The 18,732-nt window shown below is 45.1% G+C and overlaps 1 protein-coding gene across 1 annotated transcript in view; it reads right to left on the bottom strand.

Moving 5' to 3' along the window:
* Positions 1-8,283: 8,283 nt before the first annotated feature.
* The window catches only part of NKTR (natural killer cell triggering receptor), a gene marked incomplete at its 5' end in the record, with an annotated part of 27,949 nt that continues 17,500 nt past the window's right edge, over positions 8,284-18,732 (bottom strand). Inside the window, 6 exons of the mRNA XM_008938671.1 lie at positions 8,284-8,362; positions 10,510-10,608; positions 11,247-11,306; positions 11,594-11,689; positions 11,851-14,781; positions 16,341-16,486. Coding sequence (XP_008936919.1) covers positions 8,284-8,362; positions 10,510-10,608; positions 11,247-11,306; positions 11,594-11,689; positions 11,851-14,781; positions 16,341-16,486 — 3,411 coding nt within the window. The remainder of the gene's footprint in view (positions 8,363-10,509; positions 10,609-11,246; positions 11,307-11,593; positions 11,690-11,850; positions 14,782-16,340; positions 16,487-18,732) is intronic.

Here is an 18,732-nt window from a genome sequence, read left to right as displayed (position 1 = left end):
GGGCACCTGGTGGGGATCTCCTCATCAGTCCCCACCCAAGGCTGGCCAGGCCCTGGGTGATAATAACTCAGGAGGGGCTTTCCTGCCTGGCTGTGGACATCATCCCTATGCCAACCCTCACTCAGGGCTGGGGGTTCAACCCCAGCACTTCCACCCACCAGACTGGTCCTGCCTTGTACCTGTTTTCTTAGAACAAACCAGATTCTTCCTTTTTTCCTTAGATAATCTTGGGTGGGGAGTGGTCGTTCAGACTGGTGGGGAAATGCTGGAGGTGCAAAGCAGATACTTGGGAACTGCAAAAGTTTCAAAGGCCCTTTGCTCCCCTCTGGCTTTTAGGTCTCTGGAATCCATGGGGAACCTTTCCATCATGATGGGGGTATAAATGGGCAATGTGAAAGTCAAGAAAACATCTTCTGTAAATACCCAAATAGAGACAAAAAGTTATTTGCCTCCCCTGCCTAAGCCATGGGAAACAATCCCCCCAACAAACCAACAGAAGGTCCAGGGTGAAGAACATGCAGAAACAGTGAATCATAGAATAACTAGGGATGGAAAAGACCTCTGAAATCATCAAGTCCAACCACCAACTCAACACCACCATGACCAATAAACCATGTCCCCAAGTGCCACATCCACATGTTTTATGAACCCCTCCAGGGCTGGGGACTCCAGCACCTCCCTGGGCAGCCTGGGCCAATCCCTCACCACTCTGCCAGGAGAGAAATTCTGCCTCAGATCCAATCAAACCTCCCCTGGGGCAACTTCAGCCCATTGCCTCTCATCCTACCACTGGTTCCTTGGGAGAAGAGCACAACCCCACCTCACTCCAGCCTCCTGTCAGGGAGCTGTAGAGAGCAGCAAGGTCTCCCCTCACCCTCCTCTTCTCCAGACTAAATATTAGGGCTAATTAAAGACACTAAATGCTGGTGTCTGTGTGGGTATCCTTGATTCAAGGAGCACACAAAGAGTTTTCAGCAGAGAAAGACACAGAGGTGGAGACCTGGAAAAGTTGTCTCTAGGTTGAAAGGGTGAAAAGCTCAGAGAGAGGACACTGACATCCACAAAGATAAGGTTACAGGGGGGCATTAGAAACACAGAAACAAAGGTGAGTATGGAATTCAAGCAACAGGCACCTTCAACCAAGGGTTTGTAAGACCCAACAGAGAATCACAGACTGGTTTGGGGTTGGGAGGGACCTTAAAGATCCTCCAGTTCCAACCCCCTGCCATGGGCAGGACACCTCCCACTAGACCACGTTGCTCCAACCTGACCTTGAACACCTCCAGGGATGGAGCAAGCTCAACATCCAGCCCATCTGAAGCTCAGTTAAGACTCCCAGGCCTTGGTCCCCAGCGTGGCTGGGCTGACGTGGCTGGGAGAGGGGAGGTGGCAGGGGCAGAAGACACGAGGCTGGAGGGAAGCAGTGCTGGGAGGAGTGATTTATGATCCGTCTGGAAGCTGAAGAGATGCACAGCCCGGGAGTCCCTGGGGATCTGTCCCAGGCCTGGTACTGCTCAAAATATTTTTTTAATAATTAGTTGCATGAATAGAAAATTTGCTTCTTACAGCTGCAAATGATCCGGAGCCGGGAGGGACTTCAAGTCCTCTGGAGGATGGGCTGGGACTTCAAAAACAATCTTGACGCACTAGAGAAATAGCTTGGGGGGGAAAAGAAAAAGAAAGGGGAAAAAAAAGCAAAGAAAAAAGCTGCAATTTAGTAGAAACAAAGGGAAAAAAACTTGCTGCTTGTGTAAGAAGAGACGAGCTGCAGAGCAGAGCACGGGCAGGGAGTGGGGGAGCTGGGATGTGCCTGGGGAAGGCACCACGAATCATAGAATCACAGAATCCCTCAGGTTGGAAGGGACCTTCAAGATCATCAAGTCCAACCATTGAGCCATTAAGGCTCTAAAGTCCTCTGCTAAAACAGATCAGAATCTGTCAGGGTTGGAAGGGACCACAAGGATCCCCCAGTTCCAACCCCTCTGCCATGAGCAGGGACACCTCCCACTAGATCAGGCTGCCCAGAGCCTCCTCCAGCCTGGCCTTAAAGACCCCCAGGGATGGGGCCTCAACCCCCTCCCTGGGCAACCCATGCCAGGGTCTCACCACTCTCCTGGGGCAGAACTTCTTCCTCACATCCAGCCTGAATCTGCCCACTGCCAGCTTTGCCTCAGCTGAAGGAGGTTTGTCTGCTTGGGTATGGTGATTTGGGGAGGTTATGGGTTGGTGGTGGAGTCCAGGAGATGGTCAGAGCTAAGAAGGTGTAAAACAAGCCCAACCAAACCAAAAATCCCCTCCAGACAACTGAAGGACTTGGAGCTATTGAGTGCAGAGAAGATCAGATTTGGGCAAGAGCTGGCCCAAGGCTTTCACAGGGGTCTAAGGTGGCCTCCTTCCTTCTAGGTAAGGATTAAGGTCATTCTCTTCCTCTCGAAGTGCAAGAAGTGGTGATGGGCTTAGGTGGCAGCAAAGGAGCTTTAGTTTGGACATCAGTCATACCATCACACACTGGTTCGGGTTGGAAGGGACCTTCAAAGGTCACCTGGTCCAACCCCCCTGCAGGGAGCAGGGACATCTGCAGCTAGAGCAGGGTGCTCAGAGCCCAAACCAACCTCCCCTGGGATGGTTCCAGGGATGGGGCAGCGACCACCTCTCTGGGCAGCCTGAGCCAGGGGCTCACCACCCTCAGGGTCAAAAAATCCTTCTATCTAGTGTAAATCTAAAGCTTTTCCTGATCTCTGTACACCCCTAATTTACTTCTAACCACTTATCTCCTACTTTTATTCCAGGACCTCATCTCTTGGAGTCTCTTTGCTGCTGGCTCTGCCAGAGCCCAGGCTCCCCAAACCAACAGTCAGAGGTTGAGGTTTGAGGTTGCTCCTCAGCTGGGGTGTATCTTCTGACAGCAAGGGACACCAGGCAGCCAGCTGCTTTCACCTGGAAGTTTGGGGGTTGGGTTTTTGAAAGTTGGGGTTTGGGTTGGCCACCTTGAGGGGACCCTGAGGATGGGGGTGTGCCAGGAAAAGACTCATCTCCTTTTCCTGTGAAGTCCTGTGGCAGGGGAGAAAAGCCAATGAAATGGAGATAACACTGATTCAAATTAAAAAAGCTTTTATGCCCAATCTGTCACCCTCTCAGCCAAATGTTTTTCATTTTTCTTCACACTCTTCTTCAACCAGCAAGAGCTAAAGGGCCCCAGGGGGCAAGAGGCTGGGGCCAGACTCTGCTCAGTGGTGCCTAGGGACAGGACAAGGGGCAACGGGCACCAACTGGAACCCAGGAGGTGCCACCTGAGCAGGAGGAGAAACTTGTTTGGGGTGAGGGTGCAGAGCCTGGAGCAGCTGCCCAGAGAGGCTGTGGAGTCTCCTGCTCTGGAGAGATCCCAAACCCTCCTGGCTGTGACCCTGGGCACCCTGCTGGGGGTGAGCTGCTGGAGCAGGGGTGGGATGAGATGATCCCCAGAGGTCCCTCCCAACCCCACCACGCTGGGATTGTGTGATCAACCTCTCCCATTCCCCAAGACCTTCCCAGTCCTCCTTGTGCTGGCCATGGCTCATTTTCCAAAAGGCAGTGGGGAGAAGTTCCAGGGATGCTGCCTGAGTGACAGGATGGGCAGCAAGGCAGGAGGAGAAGGGGAGAACTCCTCCCTGGCCTCTCCCTCATGGCACACGAGGAGCTGGAAGAAGCAGCAATCCCAAGAGGAAGGGCAGCCCCTTCCTGGCTGAATTTAGGAAGCGATGGAGGCATTTTGCAGCCCCAGGGCAGGACGAGGACATAATGCCAGGGTGGGAGCTACGAGTGCTCAGGAGCTGCACCCACGTCAGACCCTACTCTGGGTGAGGCCACTGGTGCTCTTGGGCTGCACCGTGACCCTTCAAGGGCAGGAACAGTGACCAATTCCAAATTAATGCTCTTGCTACGTCCACTGTGACTCCAAAATATCTCCTTCCTTCAAAAAACCACCCCCCAAACTGCCCCAGAAACCACCCTGTCCACCCTATCCCACCCTGCCCCCCGATTCCTACCCTGTCCACTTCTGAGGGGTTACAGACACGTGATGAAATCCAAACCTGGGCCCAAACTGGGTCAAACCAAATCGTTGTTTGATTTTTAAACAGTTTTGACTCACCCCAGTCAAAACATTTCAATCCCAGGTGGAAAATCCTTCCTGTTCCACAACCAGATGTAAAATAAAAGCCCCAAGGATGATTTAGGTGGCAGCTCAGCAGGGGTGGAGCTTTATCTCCTCGGGATTTCAGTCCCTTTGGAAGCCACAGCAGATGGGTTCCCCAGTGCAGCTCAAGGTCATCTCAACCCTGCCCTCTGCTCCAGCCCAGTGCCTGCTCGGGGCCACCCGAAGCTGCTGGAGACCTGGGGACCTTCTCAAAGAGGAGTTTCAGCAGTGGAGGGTGAGGACACAAGGCAACCAGCCCCTGGTGAGCAGGGTGGGGGAGGATGGAGAGAGCTCTGCACCTCCACGGGCAGGAGGAGATTTCTGCTGGCATTTTGTGGGAACGAGGTGTTGGACAGCCTGGTGGCCCATTGAATGTTGCCTTCATGTTGTCTTCTCCTAGACAAGCCACCCACCTGCAACCAGAGGCAGAACATCTGGGCTCTTAGAGCTGCACCACAATACTGTGGGTATTGTAGACTCAATCTTTGCCAGAAGAACCCAAGACAGGCAGACCTCACCCTCTTGTTTAATTTTTGGGTGAAACCACTTCCACTTGACCACTAATCTCCTACCCTGTGAGATTTAAGACTTCTTTTAACACCACTAATGAGCAGCACCAGCCTGGGGGGCAGCTGCTCTGTTTTTATCAGCATGTGCTCCAGCCCCAACCAGGGGACAAGTGGAGCTCTGCAGCAGCAGGTTGAGCAGCCCATGATCCTCTGAACTTCAGAAGCAGTGCTCTGAAGTTTGGGAGATGCCAGGTTACCTGGAGCACACTAAAGATTAAGTCATGCACTTAGTTAGGTTGGAAGAGACCTTGAAGATCATCAGGTCCAACCAATAACCCATAACACTGCCAGATCCCCACCCTCACACCACATCTCCAGGGCTTGGAAACCCCTCCAGGGGTGGGGACTCCACCACTGCCCTGGGCAACCCTTTTCCAAGAGTTTTTTTCCTCATGTCCAACCCAAATTTCTGGTGCAACCTGAGGCCATTCCCTCTTGTCCTGTCCCTTGTCCCTTGGGAGCAGAGCCTGACCCCCCCCTGGCTCCAGGCTCCTGTCAGGAGCTGTGCAGAGCCAGAAGGTCTCCCCTGAGCCTCCTTTGCTCCAGGCTCAGCACCCCCAGCTCCCTCAGCTGCTCCTCCCCACACTTGGCCTCTAGACCCTTCCCCAGCAGCTCCGTTGCCCTTCTCTGGCCACGCTCCAGCCCCTCAAGGTCCTTCTGGGAGGGAGGGGCCCAAAACTGCCCCCAGGATTTGAGGTGCAGCCTCCCCAGTGCCTAGTCCAGGGACAATCCTGCCCTGCTCCTGCTGGCCACACCAGTGCTGACACAAGCCCTCAGCCCCCAAGGAACCACTTCCACTTGGCCTTTCCACCTCAGGCCAAGGCAATTAACTTTTCTGCTAGGTCACATCCAGCATTTTCCACTGAAATCCAGTTTTTCCTGCACAGCAGGTGCAGAAGACACTGGAGCAGGCTGCTGAGCCACTACAGCTGCTGACTTGAACTAAACCCCTTCCAATATCCCACAGAAACAATGCAGGAATGTGTGTCTGGGGAAGATTTAGCAGAGTGGTTAAACTCACACCATTGGGAGATCTGTGAAGTGTCTTCTCAAAGGAGAGGAACCTTTTATATCTCTTGAGGAACTGGCAAGACCTCAAATCCCTTGGAAATTTCAAAATATTTGTGAGTGCTCTGTAAACCCAACAGTGAACCTTGCTGAGGAATCCTCCTGGATTATTCATTTTCCTGCCCCTTTCCCTCAAACCCCGAGGGCACCTTCCAGAGGTGGAGGAAACAGCTTTGCAGGTATGTACAGAAGTTTATTTTACAAACAGCAACTACTTTTGGGTAACAAAATTGCAAACCCATAGCCCGAGGTTAGAAAAACCAGCTCAGGGGTACAGCTCCCCCTCTGAAGCAGAGCTGAACAGAATTGATGAGGTAAAAACACTCCCCCACCAGCCCCTGCCCTTTCCTCACACCCCTCCCAGTTGGAATTTCTTTAGAAAGCTTTAATTCAAGAGATGAAATAGGCTTGGGTGACACTGCAGTAATTTTGGATAATGACAATTAATTAATTGACTTTTTATTACCTTTTCCTGGCCTTAAAATGTCAACTCAGAGCTGAAATATGACAAAGCCCAATTCTGGAGGAATTTTCTCTCTATTAAGTGTTGAATGGTCCATGTTTATATTTGTGTATTTGCTCTATTTTGTCAATAAGGGGGGGAAAAAAAAGCCCCAAGTTACATTTGGACTTAAACCCAGGAAACTGCAGCAAAGATTATCTTGCTTTAGCACTGGAATATTTGTTCAGGGCTCTGAAATGGCCACTGCTGTGCCAGTGACTGTGTAATGACTTGTGTAATAAATGTACTTCATGTTAGAAAGCATAAGAAGCTTACAAAATACTGAGTTGAAGGGATTATGTGCACACTTGTTCATTGAAGTACAAGGGAAAGCAGGGAATGAGTCCAGAATTTTGGGTTCTTCCAAGAAGTGAAAAACCTCTCATGCCAAATTCAGCTGTAGGAACCTGTGTGGACATGTTGGACGTGGCTGTTGGCACATAACAAGAGGGGACAGTGTCACCTCAGCCTCCAAACTTCACCTGGATCTTCCTTTTTGTGTTTCAGGTGTCCTCAAAGCAAATTTTGGATGCTTCAAGTCAGAGTGTATGAACTGCTGCCTAAGCAAGAACTGACTGCTTTTACTTTTCAGAGCTGTTGGGTCCTGGTGAGACTTAAAAAAATCCTCAATATGGGAAAATATTTGAGAAAGTGAAAGCCCCTCAAGCTATGACAGCAAGTAATGAAAACTATTATAATACAACAGTACTCCTTGGCTCTAATAAAGCTACTTTAGTCTGTTCTTTCACTACAGACCCCACTTTTCAGGTTACATTATGCCATTAAAACCATTTCCTTAGTACACAACTTTCTAAACACTGAAAAACTTTACAACTTTTAACTGGAAGGTTTCAAAAATTCTCAGTGCTCTTCAGCTTAAATCTTCCCCCCCCTGCCCCAACCATTTACCTGTGTAATTTTTGGTATTAAACTTTACTTTGAAAGTGTTGTCCATGCTGTTTATCAGGCATACCAGTATTTTTGTAGTCATACCATTTTATCAAGATGTAGTTCTATATCATCAATATTTCCTACAGCAAATGGAATACACCTACAGACAGAAAGGAATTATTATGGTTTGTTTCCTCAAAAAAAAAAAATCACTTGTTTTTAAAAAGTGTTCTGAACAAACTCATGACACACTCAGTTTACAGCTTCCAAAATGTGTTGAAGATGCTGTAATATGAATTGCAATGAAACTCAGAACATTTAGAAACACTTTTTTACTCTTAACATTGCTGTCGACTGCAAAATTCACTTTTAAACCGTAAAAGTTTGGCCAAGATGGATCTAAAGAACAAACCTTGTTCACCACACTTCTGCTCACTGCTTGTCAGTTTGATAGCTCCTGCTGGGGAGAATTTGACCCTTTCCAGCTGAATGCTGCAATGTCATAGGACAGGGAGGATTAAGGAGGAGTGGCACTGTTTTCATCACCTAGCTGGGGTGTATACACTGTATGTAACTGACAGACAAGACAGCATGGAGCCCAGCTTCCAGGATTAAAAAAAAGCATTTTAATAAACTAGAAAGAAGGAGGTTTCTTCACAGTTTTATAGTTGGTGGGATCTATTTAATGGGAATAGGCAGAAAGCTCCAAGCTGTTTCTAAACATGGCTGCACCCAGGAAAACAGGAGCAGCAATTTCACTGAAGTGTCACTCGTGGCTTGGAAAAATCCAATTCAAGGAAATAAAACTGGTTGTGGTTTTTTTTTTCCCCTATACTGTAAAAGTAGCATGTAACAGTAAAAAAAATACAGATAAAATCAGTGGACTTGAGTTCAGCACTTCTCTTCCAATGTAGAGAGTCAGCTGAGTGAGTTTGCTGTGAAACGGTGCAGCTTCAGGTAACTCAAGTAAACACCCTCCAACTTCACTTGTGACACTGTCAAAACAGGTGTGTTTTTTTTTTAAACATAACACTGGAAAAGAACATATTGAACAGTTTCCATCCCCAAAGGGCCATTTTTCAGCTGTATCTGCTGCTTTCACTGGGGCTTCGATGGTTGGAGGAGCTGCGATCGCTTTCGCTGTCTGAGCCATAAGACCTGCAAAGAAAAGGGGAAAAGGCCTCAAAATTCTGTTTGGAGCTTCAAAGTCAAAACTGCATCATGTCAAAACCCTATCAAGTCAGACACACACCTGAGAGAAGAAAACATTCAAGAAGTGTTGAAGTTTTACTTCATAGAACTGAAGTATTCATTAAGGGACGCTCAAAATTTAAATAATCATTAACATTACATAATAAAACCACTGGAACTCATCTCAAAGTGTGTTTTTAACTACAAAATTTCTTGTTTTCTCTATTAAATCATCCAAAAATAACTGGTTTTGTAAATGTTAATGGTTGACTGAGAAGTATATTCTAATATATATCATTTTATATTGACAAAGTTTCTCCTCTAAGCTAAATTTCACAAATCCCTGATGTAGATGCTGCAGTTGTTTGAAGAATTAGGTCTCACAGCAACAGGAGTGTGAGTGTCTGCAGAGTGGAAGCTGAAGATTGAAGTGTTTTGGCTTATCCAGAAGAATTTCCAGCTCAGCACCTGGCCAAACATCAAGACAGAGTCCAGATGGTTTCAGACAACCACAGGACACACTCCATTCACACAGGATGAACTTCCATTAGAGATTTCCTATCCCTGTGCCTCTAAGGAAAGCTTCCCCAGTGCAAGGTATCTCCTAACCCAGCACTGTTTCTCTGAAGCTTCCCAAAATAAGTGATTTTGTAGGTTTATTTCCACACTCTTCATTAATTCCCCCTCAAACAGAAAGTTGTCTTACTGGCAGAGCTAGATGGGGAGACAGGTGAGAGCAAAGTCAGCTCCCAGTTGATACAGAGCTGTTAAAAATGAGGAGAGCAGAGGATGAAAACTCAGTAGTCTTGGAGATCTGCCTGATCTACCACTGACCAATATGGGACAGATACAAGGTAGAAAAAAAATCACTGATATTTTTATATATATATAAATATGTATAAAAGTTTCCTGTTCCATTCCTCATCTTTGGGAAACGTGCTTGCTTTATGGGACAGATACAAGGTAGAAAAAAATCACTGATATTTTTATACATTAATATAAATATATATAAAAGTTTCCTGTTCCACTCCTGATCTTTGGGAAATGTGCTTGCTAACATCTATATAATTCTCCTGGATTAATCAGACTAAATTTATCAGAAGCTCACTGAATTTGCAGGTAAAAGTGTTCTTTCAAGAACTAAGAAGTTAAAAATTGACTCTGGTTCATGCTGTAATTTTTAATTTACCTTCTAGATCTTTTTTTTTTTCCCCTTTAAAATCTTCTTTTGCACCCTAACCAAAAAGAATTTACCATCCAATGGAATTCTTGGCATATCCCACAGCTTTTACAGGTAAAAGTGTTCTTTCAAGAACTAAGAAGTTAAACATTGGCTCTGGATCATGCTGCAATTTTTAATTTACTTTCTAGATTTTTCTTCCCTTTAAAATCATCTTTTGCACCCTAACCAACAAGAATTTACCATCCAGTGGAATTCTGGGCATGTCCCACAGCTTTTAATCCATAATGGGACACTTGACTTAAATCTTGAGTGCTAATTTGTTCTTTCAAGAACTAAGAAGTTAAACATTGGCTCTGGATCATGCTGCAATTTTTAATTTACTTTCTAGATTTTTCTTCCCTTTAAAATCATCTTTTGCACCCTAACCAACAAGAATTTACCATCCAGTGGAATTCTGGGCATGTCCCACAGCTTTTAATCCATAATGGGACACTTGACTTAAATCTTGAGTGCTAATTCACTACTGGTTTTGTGAAACATTCACAATCATTAAAAAACTCCAAATTGTGTGCATTTTAAATGCACACATACAATGAACTGGAGCCTTCACAAACCCTTCTCATCCTCAAGTTTAGTGTCAAATTCTCATTTCCTCACTCACACACTTGCTTTAATTTTAATTAATTACCACTTTTGGGCACGAGGAATTTTTTTTATGCTTGGGGATAAAAAAATTCTCAAATATTAGACTTCAAGAACATCAGAACTATGTGTTTAGCAATAATTAATTACCACTTTTGGGCACGAGGTATTTTTTTATGCTTTGGGAGAAAAAAATCCTCAAATATTAGACTTCAAGAACATCATAACTATGTGTTTAGCAATTTTTTTTTGCATAAACAGTGTCAAAGTGAGTGGAGTAGAACCAGACCTGGACCGTCTGTCGTAGCTTCTAGATCTTCTGTAACTGTCACTCCTTTTACTTCTACTTCTGCTCCTGCTGTAGTAACTGTCATATGTGTAGGACCTACTACAAGGGGAAAAGAAAGTAACTGTAAATTTACAACATCTTTGCATAAAACACTATTTTCAATGCATATTTTGAAGATATTTATAGACAGAGAGGAAGGGTTCTACAGAAATGACTTTTGAAGGGTGTGGTTAAACAATTCTACATTTTTATAAAAATTAAAACCCAAGAAGTAGCCTCAAAACCACAGTAAAAATCTAAAATGTATTGATTTAAAAAAAGACTTACTAAGCATTTAAAAAAGTTATGTTTTCTCTACAAACTGGAGGTGTAGTAAAAATCTTGTGGGCTAATAATTCTGCAAGCAAGTAGCCAAGTGATTCTGTTTATAACTTTTAACAATCAAGGGAAACATGTTCACTATTACTTAGCTCATAGCATCACCTCTAATATCAGGATGATTTGGTTATTTTCAGCTTTTAAAAGCATCTTATGTTGGTTATTTTGAGATTTTTAAGAGTGTCTTACGTTGGTTGGTTATTTTGAGCTGTTAAGAGTGTCTTATGTTGAGTTTGCTTTCATTCAAGTATATTTTATATATATTACATTTAAGTACCACAGAAAAAGGGATATTCTTAAAGATATTTATTATAAGAAGTCTATTTCTTGCAGAGTTTGTCCAAACCCCTAACCCATACCTGGATCGACTGTGATGACCGTAAGAACTACTTCTGGATCTGCTTCTGCTGTAGGTTCGACTGACAGCAACAAAACAGAGACATTTTCAGTTAAATTGGGAACAAGTGCTGAAGAGAGCAAGAGTTTTGTTCAGAATTCCTGATCTATACTGCAAAAACACTAAACAATTCCTTTTCAGTAGCAGATGTTGAAATCTGACCGTCCTCACTCGCACGTTTCAAGTGGATGCTCCAGACTGTGGGGTGCACAGCTGAGCACGCTTCCAACACACTCAGAGACTGAAGCCTTGGCCCACAGTACCCAAATTTGTGGGGTTTGTAACACAGCTCCAGGCAGAGCAGCTCACCTACGACTCTTGTAGCTGTGGTAGGAACTGCTTCGACTCCTGGACCGATCTCTACTGTACCATCCTCTGCTCCTGCTCCTCGTGTAGCTTCTCGACCTACAAACAACCAACAACTTTGAGAAGCACAAAATAGAATGTGACTGAAAACACAGTTTTAAGAAAAACTAACAAATCATTGAGTTGAAAAAAAAAACCCCATGCCTTAAAACAGTTTTCAAGTCACCTGGTAGGCTGTGGGAATAGCAGGAGCTTCTCACCTATATGAGTAGGTAGAACTTCTGGATCGACTTCTGGAGTGACTGTAGGACATGGACCTTGTTCTGTGTCTGGACTTTGATCCAGATTTACTTCGTGACCTGCTGAGGCTCCTGGATGGACTGTTGTTATCTCGACTGGGAGATTCTTCCTCACTGGAACTCTCTTGGTTCCTCGGCCTTCGATTGAGCCGTGCTGTTTTCCTGACCTCATCAAACAGAGAGCCAGGCCTCACTTTATTTTTAGCTTTTATTTCAATTCTTAAGCCTGCTGGTTTAGGCTCTGGTGCTGAAGCTGTGTTCTTAACCTCTGTGGCAGCACTGAGGGTTGCTGGCTGTAAGTTCCCAACACCTTGCAGAGGTTTCCATTTATTATCCACCACATTGCTCTGTGGATTTTCTGCCACTTCACTTTTTACACTGCAGTCTTTAGCACTGGATGCAGGGACAGAGATATTTTCTTGCCTCCCTGTTTCTTTTTCTTCTTTAATATTAATAAAGTCTATAATGTTGCTTCCTACTTTGACAACGTCTTGTTCAGGGGTTTCAGCCTGTAAATCTTTGCTTGCACCAGCACTTAAAGCCTGAGGTTTAGCAGCAAGCATGACAGGAGACAAAACATCCACCTCAACCTTGCCTGGTGAGTTACGCTCTGGAGTGCAGATCTCCATGTTGTCATCTGTCTGGATAACATCTTCCAGCCCATTCTCGTTGCTTTCTTCAGCTTGGTTAAAATCCTTCTTGCAAGCAGCCACTTTCATTCCTGAGGTTGAGATACTGGTTGTAGCACTGCTTTCAACACTCTCTTTACTGAGGTTACTGTGACCTGGTGAGGCATCACGTGTGGTGTTCTTACCTAAAAGGTTTTCATCCACATGAGACTTTTCCCCATTTCCCATTTTATCCTCCCCTGTTTCATCCTTGTCATTAATTTGGTTTTTATCCTTTATGTCCCTGGTAAGCTGCTTTTCTTTTTTATCATCCTTGGTAACCAGCTTTTCATTTAACTCATCCTCCTCCTCCTCCCCAAATTCCAAGGGGGGTTGCCAGTGAAACGTTTCTTTTCTTTTCTGAACTTTGTGTTTCTTCTCCTTTTTCCCCTTTGACTTTTCTTTCACTTTTTTGGAATGGGATTTTTTCAGGGTTTTTTTGGACGCGTGTTTGTGTTTTTTTGACTTTCCTTTTGTTGAGCTGGCACAAGAGCTCTCAGATTCAGAAGATGACAGCTGCTTGTTCGTCCTGTAGGTACAATCAGAATCCAGGAAGCCTTCTGAAGAATTTGATTGTTTTTTTAGCCTTTTATCCACGCTATGCTCCGTATCAGATCCCGACGTGGCCTCTCCTTCTTCTTTACCAGAGGAGACCCTGGACTCTCCCCTGTTCTGCCTTGCCTCTCCTCTTTCAGAATTGGATTCAGAGTCCCACTTACTACCCGAATAGGATTTTCGTTTCGTTTTGGCACCACCTCTGGGCTGCTCAGATTTCTCCTTAGCCACTTTCTTTTTCGCGGGGTCGGCATCCCGCCCACGCTTGGATTTCTCCTCCCCTCGCTCAGAGCTGAGACTGCCTTTATCTGGTTTCTGATGATCTCCTAATTGGAAGTGGCCTTCTTTTTCTTGGGCCACTTTTGTTTTGGCAGAACGCTCGCTGTCTGTCGAGAAGTCTGAGGTTGATAAACTGTCACTCTCTTTCAACCCTTGGGAAGACTCGTCGTAGTCTTTTGCACACTTATAAGGGAGAGTGCTTTCAGAGCTGGTCTCTTGCCTCAGCTTCAGAGACCGAGCTTTTTGGTCTCCTGATGCACACTTCCTTTTGTTTCTGTGCCTTTCATCATCACTAAGGGAGTAGTAGGACGTGGACTCGCTATAACCCGACCCATCGCTGCGGTATTTACCCTGCGACGGGGACCTGCCAGAAGAGTGAGATTTTGTCCTAGAGCTGGAGGGGCTTCTGGATCTCGTGTAAGATCTTGAGTAGGACCTACTTCGAGAGGATCTGCTTCTTGATCTGGGCCAACTGTCTGAGCTCCTGTCACTGCGATACTTGGAAGCAGCACTGCGGTCGCTATCCGAGCTCCGCTGGCGCTTACGACAGGAGGAAGCAGCAGCTGCCTCTTTGACCACCACCAAGTTGTAATTAGCCTGCGTGGGTAAGAGGTGGGTTGTCTTAGCTTTCATCTCCTGAATTCGCTCATAAGATGGCTTCCAAGGCTTCTGCCCGGGTTTCCACCTTGAAGGAGGTGGGCTATCACTTAAGGGTATCACAGGGAGGCTCTCGGGGACGACGGGTGGGATGACCACCTTGTCGCTGGGGAGCAGAACTGCTCTGACAGGCTCAGCAGCTTTGGTCAGAGTGTTCTCGTTTAAACGTGTTGAAATATTTCGTGGAGAATTGGAAACTGTCTTCTGATGCCTAGAGTTGGAGCTTGACCTTGACCTGCTTCGGGAACGTGATGATTTAGAGGCTGACCTTGACCTAGAACTTCTTTGGGAATACGATCTTGATTTAGACCGAGATCTGGACCTGGATCTGGACCTGTAGTAGGATCGAGTCCCTCTGCTTGATAAAGTTGATGAGCTCTGGTCTTCCTTATCAGATTTAGACCAGTCTCTTCTGGATGAATGTCTGGAAGACAATGAAGAAGAACGAGATTTCCTCTCACGATCACAAGATGCTTTTGTCCTCCTCAGGAAGGAGCGAGAAGATTCTACATCCGATGAAGCTGTTTTCTTTTTCTTTGTCTGTTTGTGCTTCTTGAAATGCTTCTGCTTTTTAGATTTCTTTTTATGTTTCACCTTCTTTTTCTCCTTTCTGTGCTTCTTGTGATGGCTGGAATACCTTACAGTACTTAGATCAGAATAGCCATTATGGGACCAAGACCTTGATCTCCTAGATGCACTTTCATCCCACCTGCTGGTACATGGGTCACTCAGCCTAGAAAACAAACAAAAAAGCCCCACACTAAGTGGAAATCCTTTGGAAGCTTCCAATTAAGTTAAAAAATTAAACACACAACCCCCTTTACTACCAGACAATTGTTTTGACTGAGCTGGTCATGCTCCTTTTAAGGTATGGAATGATATCAGTATCAACAGAGCTACTTCTCTGTATGAAATTCATCAGCCAACATCAGCAAATTCTGTATATTTTGGTATCTGTCTAAAGAGGTTTCATGTTTTAACTACCCTATTCCACAGGGTAGTTAAAACATGAAACTATAGGATTCCTAAACCACAATTAAATACAACTTTTAAAACAGCAGCTTATTTAGTGTTCTTTGAGCTGGTATGCTGCAAACTAAAGGCACTTGGTATGCAAAAAGCTATCAGAAACATTTGTATTCATTCAATAATGATGGTATAGAATGTTCTTCAGTTCTGCTTTTGAGGTTTATCTATCATAATTTAAGAGAAGCCCGTATTTACTATCAAGTCAGTAGAAATTCTGGAGAGTTGGCTTCCATCACAGAGTTTGCACCTGCAGAAAGAATCACTGAATCATTTTGGTTGGAAAAGACCTCAAAGATCATCAAGTCCAACCACTAACCTAACATTAGCAAGTCCATCACTAAACCACGTTCCTATGCACCACATCTATGCATCTTTAACCAGGGGTGGGGACTCCACCACTGCCCTGGGCAGCCTGGCACAGCCCTGGGCAAACCTTTCAAGCAAGACATTTTTCTTAATACCCAACCTAAACCTCTCCTGGTGCAGCTTGGGATCATTCCCTCTTGTCCTATGATGACTTCTTTGGGAGCAGAGCCCGACCCCCCCCTGGCTCCAGGCTCCTGTCAGGAGCTGTGCAGAGCCAGAAGGTCTCCCCTGAGCCTCCTTTGCTCCAGGCTCAGCACCCCCAGCTCCCTCAGCTGCTCCTCCCCACACTTGGGCTCTAGACCCTTCCCCAGCTTTGTTGCCTTTCTCTGGACACAATCCAGCAACTCCTCAATGTCTTCTTTGTTGTGAGGGGCCCAAAACTGAACCCAGTATTCCTCATATATATATTATGCACAACACTGAACTAAATATAGGATTGGTGGAATCAATTGTTTTACTTGGCATCCAAAGAAACCACAGCACCAAGCTGGAGGCTAAATGAAATCTGTCAATAAAAGCTCTATAGAATGCAACAGGAAACTGGACAGATCAATTAATCACTTCTTAAATAAGTATCCACAGTGGCAACATTTCTGACCTTTAACCCCTACCAACATGTCTTCACCTGGTGTCAACATCAGCAACGGGGAAAGGTTTTAAGAAAGTTTTCCAGTTCAAGTTTTTTGAACTTAAATGGACTGTGTCAACCAGAAGAATATTTCCATTTTTAAATTCAAGTATTTAAATGCATGTAGATGTGGTGCTGAAGGACATGGTTCAGCTGACTTGGCAATGCTGGGTTATTCCATGGTGATTCCACGACACGGTGCATCTACACAACCTCTTCAAGCTTATCTACGACACCAAGATGACAAAAATGTGTAGTAAGGATCTTACTTATCTCCTTTACTCCACTTCTCCCCACTCGGTGCTCTGTAGGTCCGCAGTCTCTGCATCTCCTCTTTCCAGTGAGGAGGGGTCTCACTGCTCTCATCATCATCAGACTCCGAGCAGGAGCGAGAGCGAGGCGGGGTGTGGTATCGCTGGGAAGGGAAGGGCAGAGCTGAACAACAGGTTTCTCTTTAAAAGAGACATGGAAAATCTTACAGAGAATTTGGATGCAGCTTCCTAACACAGGACAGACATAGAATCATAGAATCCTTTAGGTTGGAAGGGACCTCCAAGATCATCAAGTCCAACCATTGAGCCATTAGGGCTCTAAAGTCCTCTGCTAAAACAGATCAGAATCTGTCAGAGCTGGAAGGGACCACAAGGATCCCCCAGTTCCAACCCCTCTGCCATGAGCAGGGACACCTCCCACTAGATCAGGCTGCCCAGAGCCTCCTCCAGCCTGGCCTTAAAGACCCCCAGGGATGGGGCCTCCACCCCCTCCCTGGGCAACCCATGCCAGGGTCTCACCACTCTCCTGGGGAAGAACTTCTTCCTCACATCCAGCCTGAATCTGCCCATGAAAAACACACAAATTCTACATTTCCTGCCAAATATACCCACTTTTGGGGTGTGTACCCCACATGTGACAGCAAACCTCACAGCTCCCTGTATCTTTTCATTCTCCAAGAGCATTTCACAAAGCTTGAGAGGGGCCAGCACCCAAACCATGAGGTTTAGGTTGGATGGTAGGCAGAATTTCTTTCCTGACAGAGTGGTGAGGCCTTGGCCCAGGCTGCCCAGGGAGGTGCTGGAGTCCCCATCCCCAGAGGGGTTCCAAAAAAATGTGGAAGTGGCACCTGGGAACATGGTTTAGTGGTCATGGGAGTGTTGGGTTGATGGCTGAACTCTATCTCAGAGGTCTTTGCCAGCCTTAATGATTCTATGATTCAGCTCTTTATAAATGGGAAGCCAGTTTAGGACACCTTCCATGTAATTAAAAAAAAAAATAATCTTTCCAAACAGTGTAATGAGGCTTCACACTTAAATTATGCCTAGGTACAGCATTTAAGTAGGCAATGAGAGCTACTTGTGCAGCAGAGAAAAACCTCTAGTATTGCTCACTCATTATTTGCATTCCCCAGTTGGATACACACTTGGGTACATTCTGCAGGGAAATCAGGTGCTCCTTGACTCAACAAAGAGAAGCAGCTGGATTGGACTTGGTTATTTCAAGCCACTTTTAAAAGCCAGCAATATGTGGAAAAAAAAATTATCTCTCCCCCCAGAATAAAACCAGGAAGATGCAATGGTTGAGTCAGTTAATTACAGGCAGAATTAAGACATTCTGTTTATATAAAATAAAGATGATGTGCCAGGAAGATTTAGACCTTTCTTGTCCCTTGAGCTAAAGCAAGGACTACTTAAAAAGCTTTTCTAGATAAATGGCATATAGTAGGTTGTAAAGGTTTCATGCACCTCCCCAATTCTCTCATATTATACTCAAAAGTTTCTCAGAGCCCAAGAGGTTTCAAAGCTACAAATGAGTATTTTTCAAAGCTCATCCTAGACAGAAACTGTTGCTTATAAAAGATGGTAGGAAAAAAAAAAGTGTTTCTCCAACTGCTAGCCCTACATTTTATGTTAGTGGTTTTCATGCTTAATTTTGCCAAGAAGTTGCCAAAACTAAGAAAAAAAAGACGACACCCAAATCCTTGGCAAAAGCCAGTTCTACTTAGCTTTAAGCTGTTTTCCCAAAAGTCTTATTTACATAAGTATTTCAAAATGTTCCATTTAAAAAGCTTCCTCTAGTGGACATCACAAGTCTCAAACAAATGAAAGCTGTCAGCTGCAAAGACATCCATCAGACTGAGTGTCAAGGCTCACACACAAGGGTTGGTTCTCAGGCAAGGTTCAGACACCACAACACACTGGTACCAAATTAATGGCTTAGCTGTTAATTTTGTGGCTGAAACTAATTGCATTGTGGGGATCATTAGACAAGTACTTCTTAAATCCAGGGGCTATCATAAGAAAATCACACCCAGAGGAGTCTTCATTAGGGTTACTATAATAAAAAGTGTAACAGATATTGAGCTCTCTATAAATTGAATTTTTTTGAGAGCTTCCACTTTCAAAAAACCATGGGAGAACCAAGCCTTGCTATGGTTTGTGGTCAACCAAGTGTCACCTGCTAAAGTGACACAGGACATTCTGAAGGGGATGATTATTCTCAGTCATGGTGCACTACACTTTAAATCAAAGGCAGAACTACAAAAGCTTTTCTTACTTTCTCCCTCTTACAGGATCATGGACTGGTTTGGGTTGGAAGGGACCTCTCAAGGTCACCTAGTCCAACCCCCCTGCAGGGAGCAGGGAGATCTTCAACTAGAGGAGGCTG

The sequence above is a fragment of the Merops nubicus genome, unplaced genomic scaffold, assembly GCF_000691845.1.
Source record: "Merops nubicus isolate BGI_N331 unplaced genomic scaffold, ASM69184v1 scaffold4554, whole genome shotgun sequence".
In the NCBI taxonomy this organism is placed as follows: domain Eukaryota; kingdom Metazoa; phylum Chordata; class Aves; order Coraciiformes; family Meropidae; genus Merops; species Merops nubicus.
This window is presented reverse-complemented; position numbering and strand designations above follow the sequence as displayed.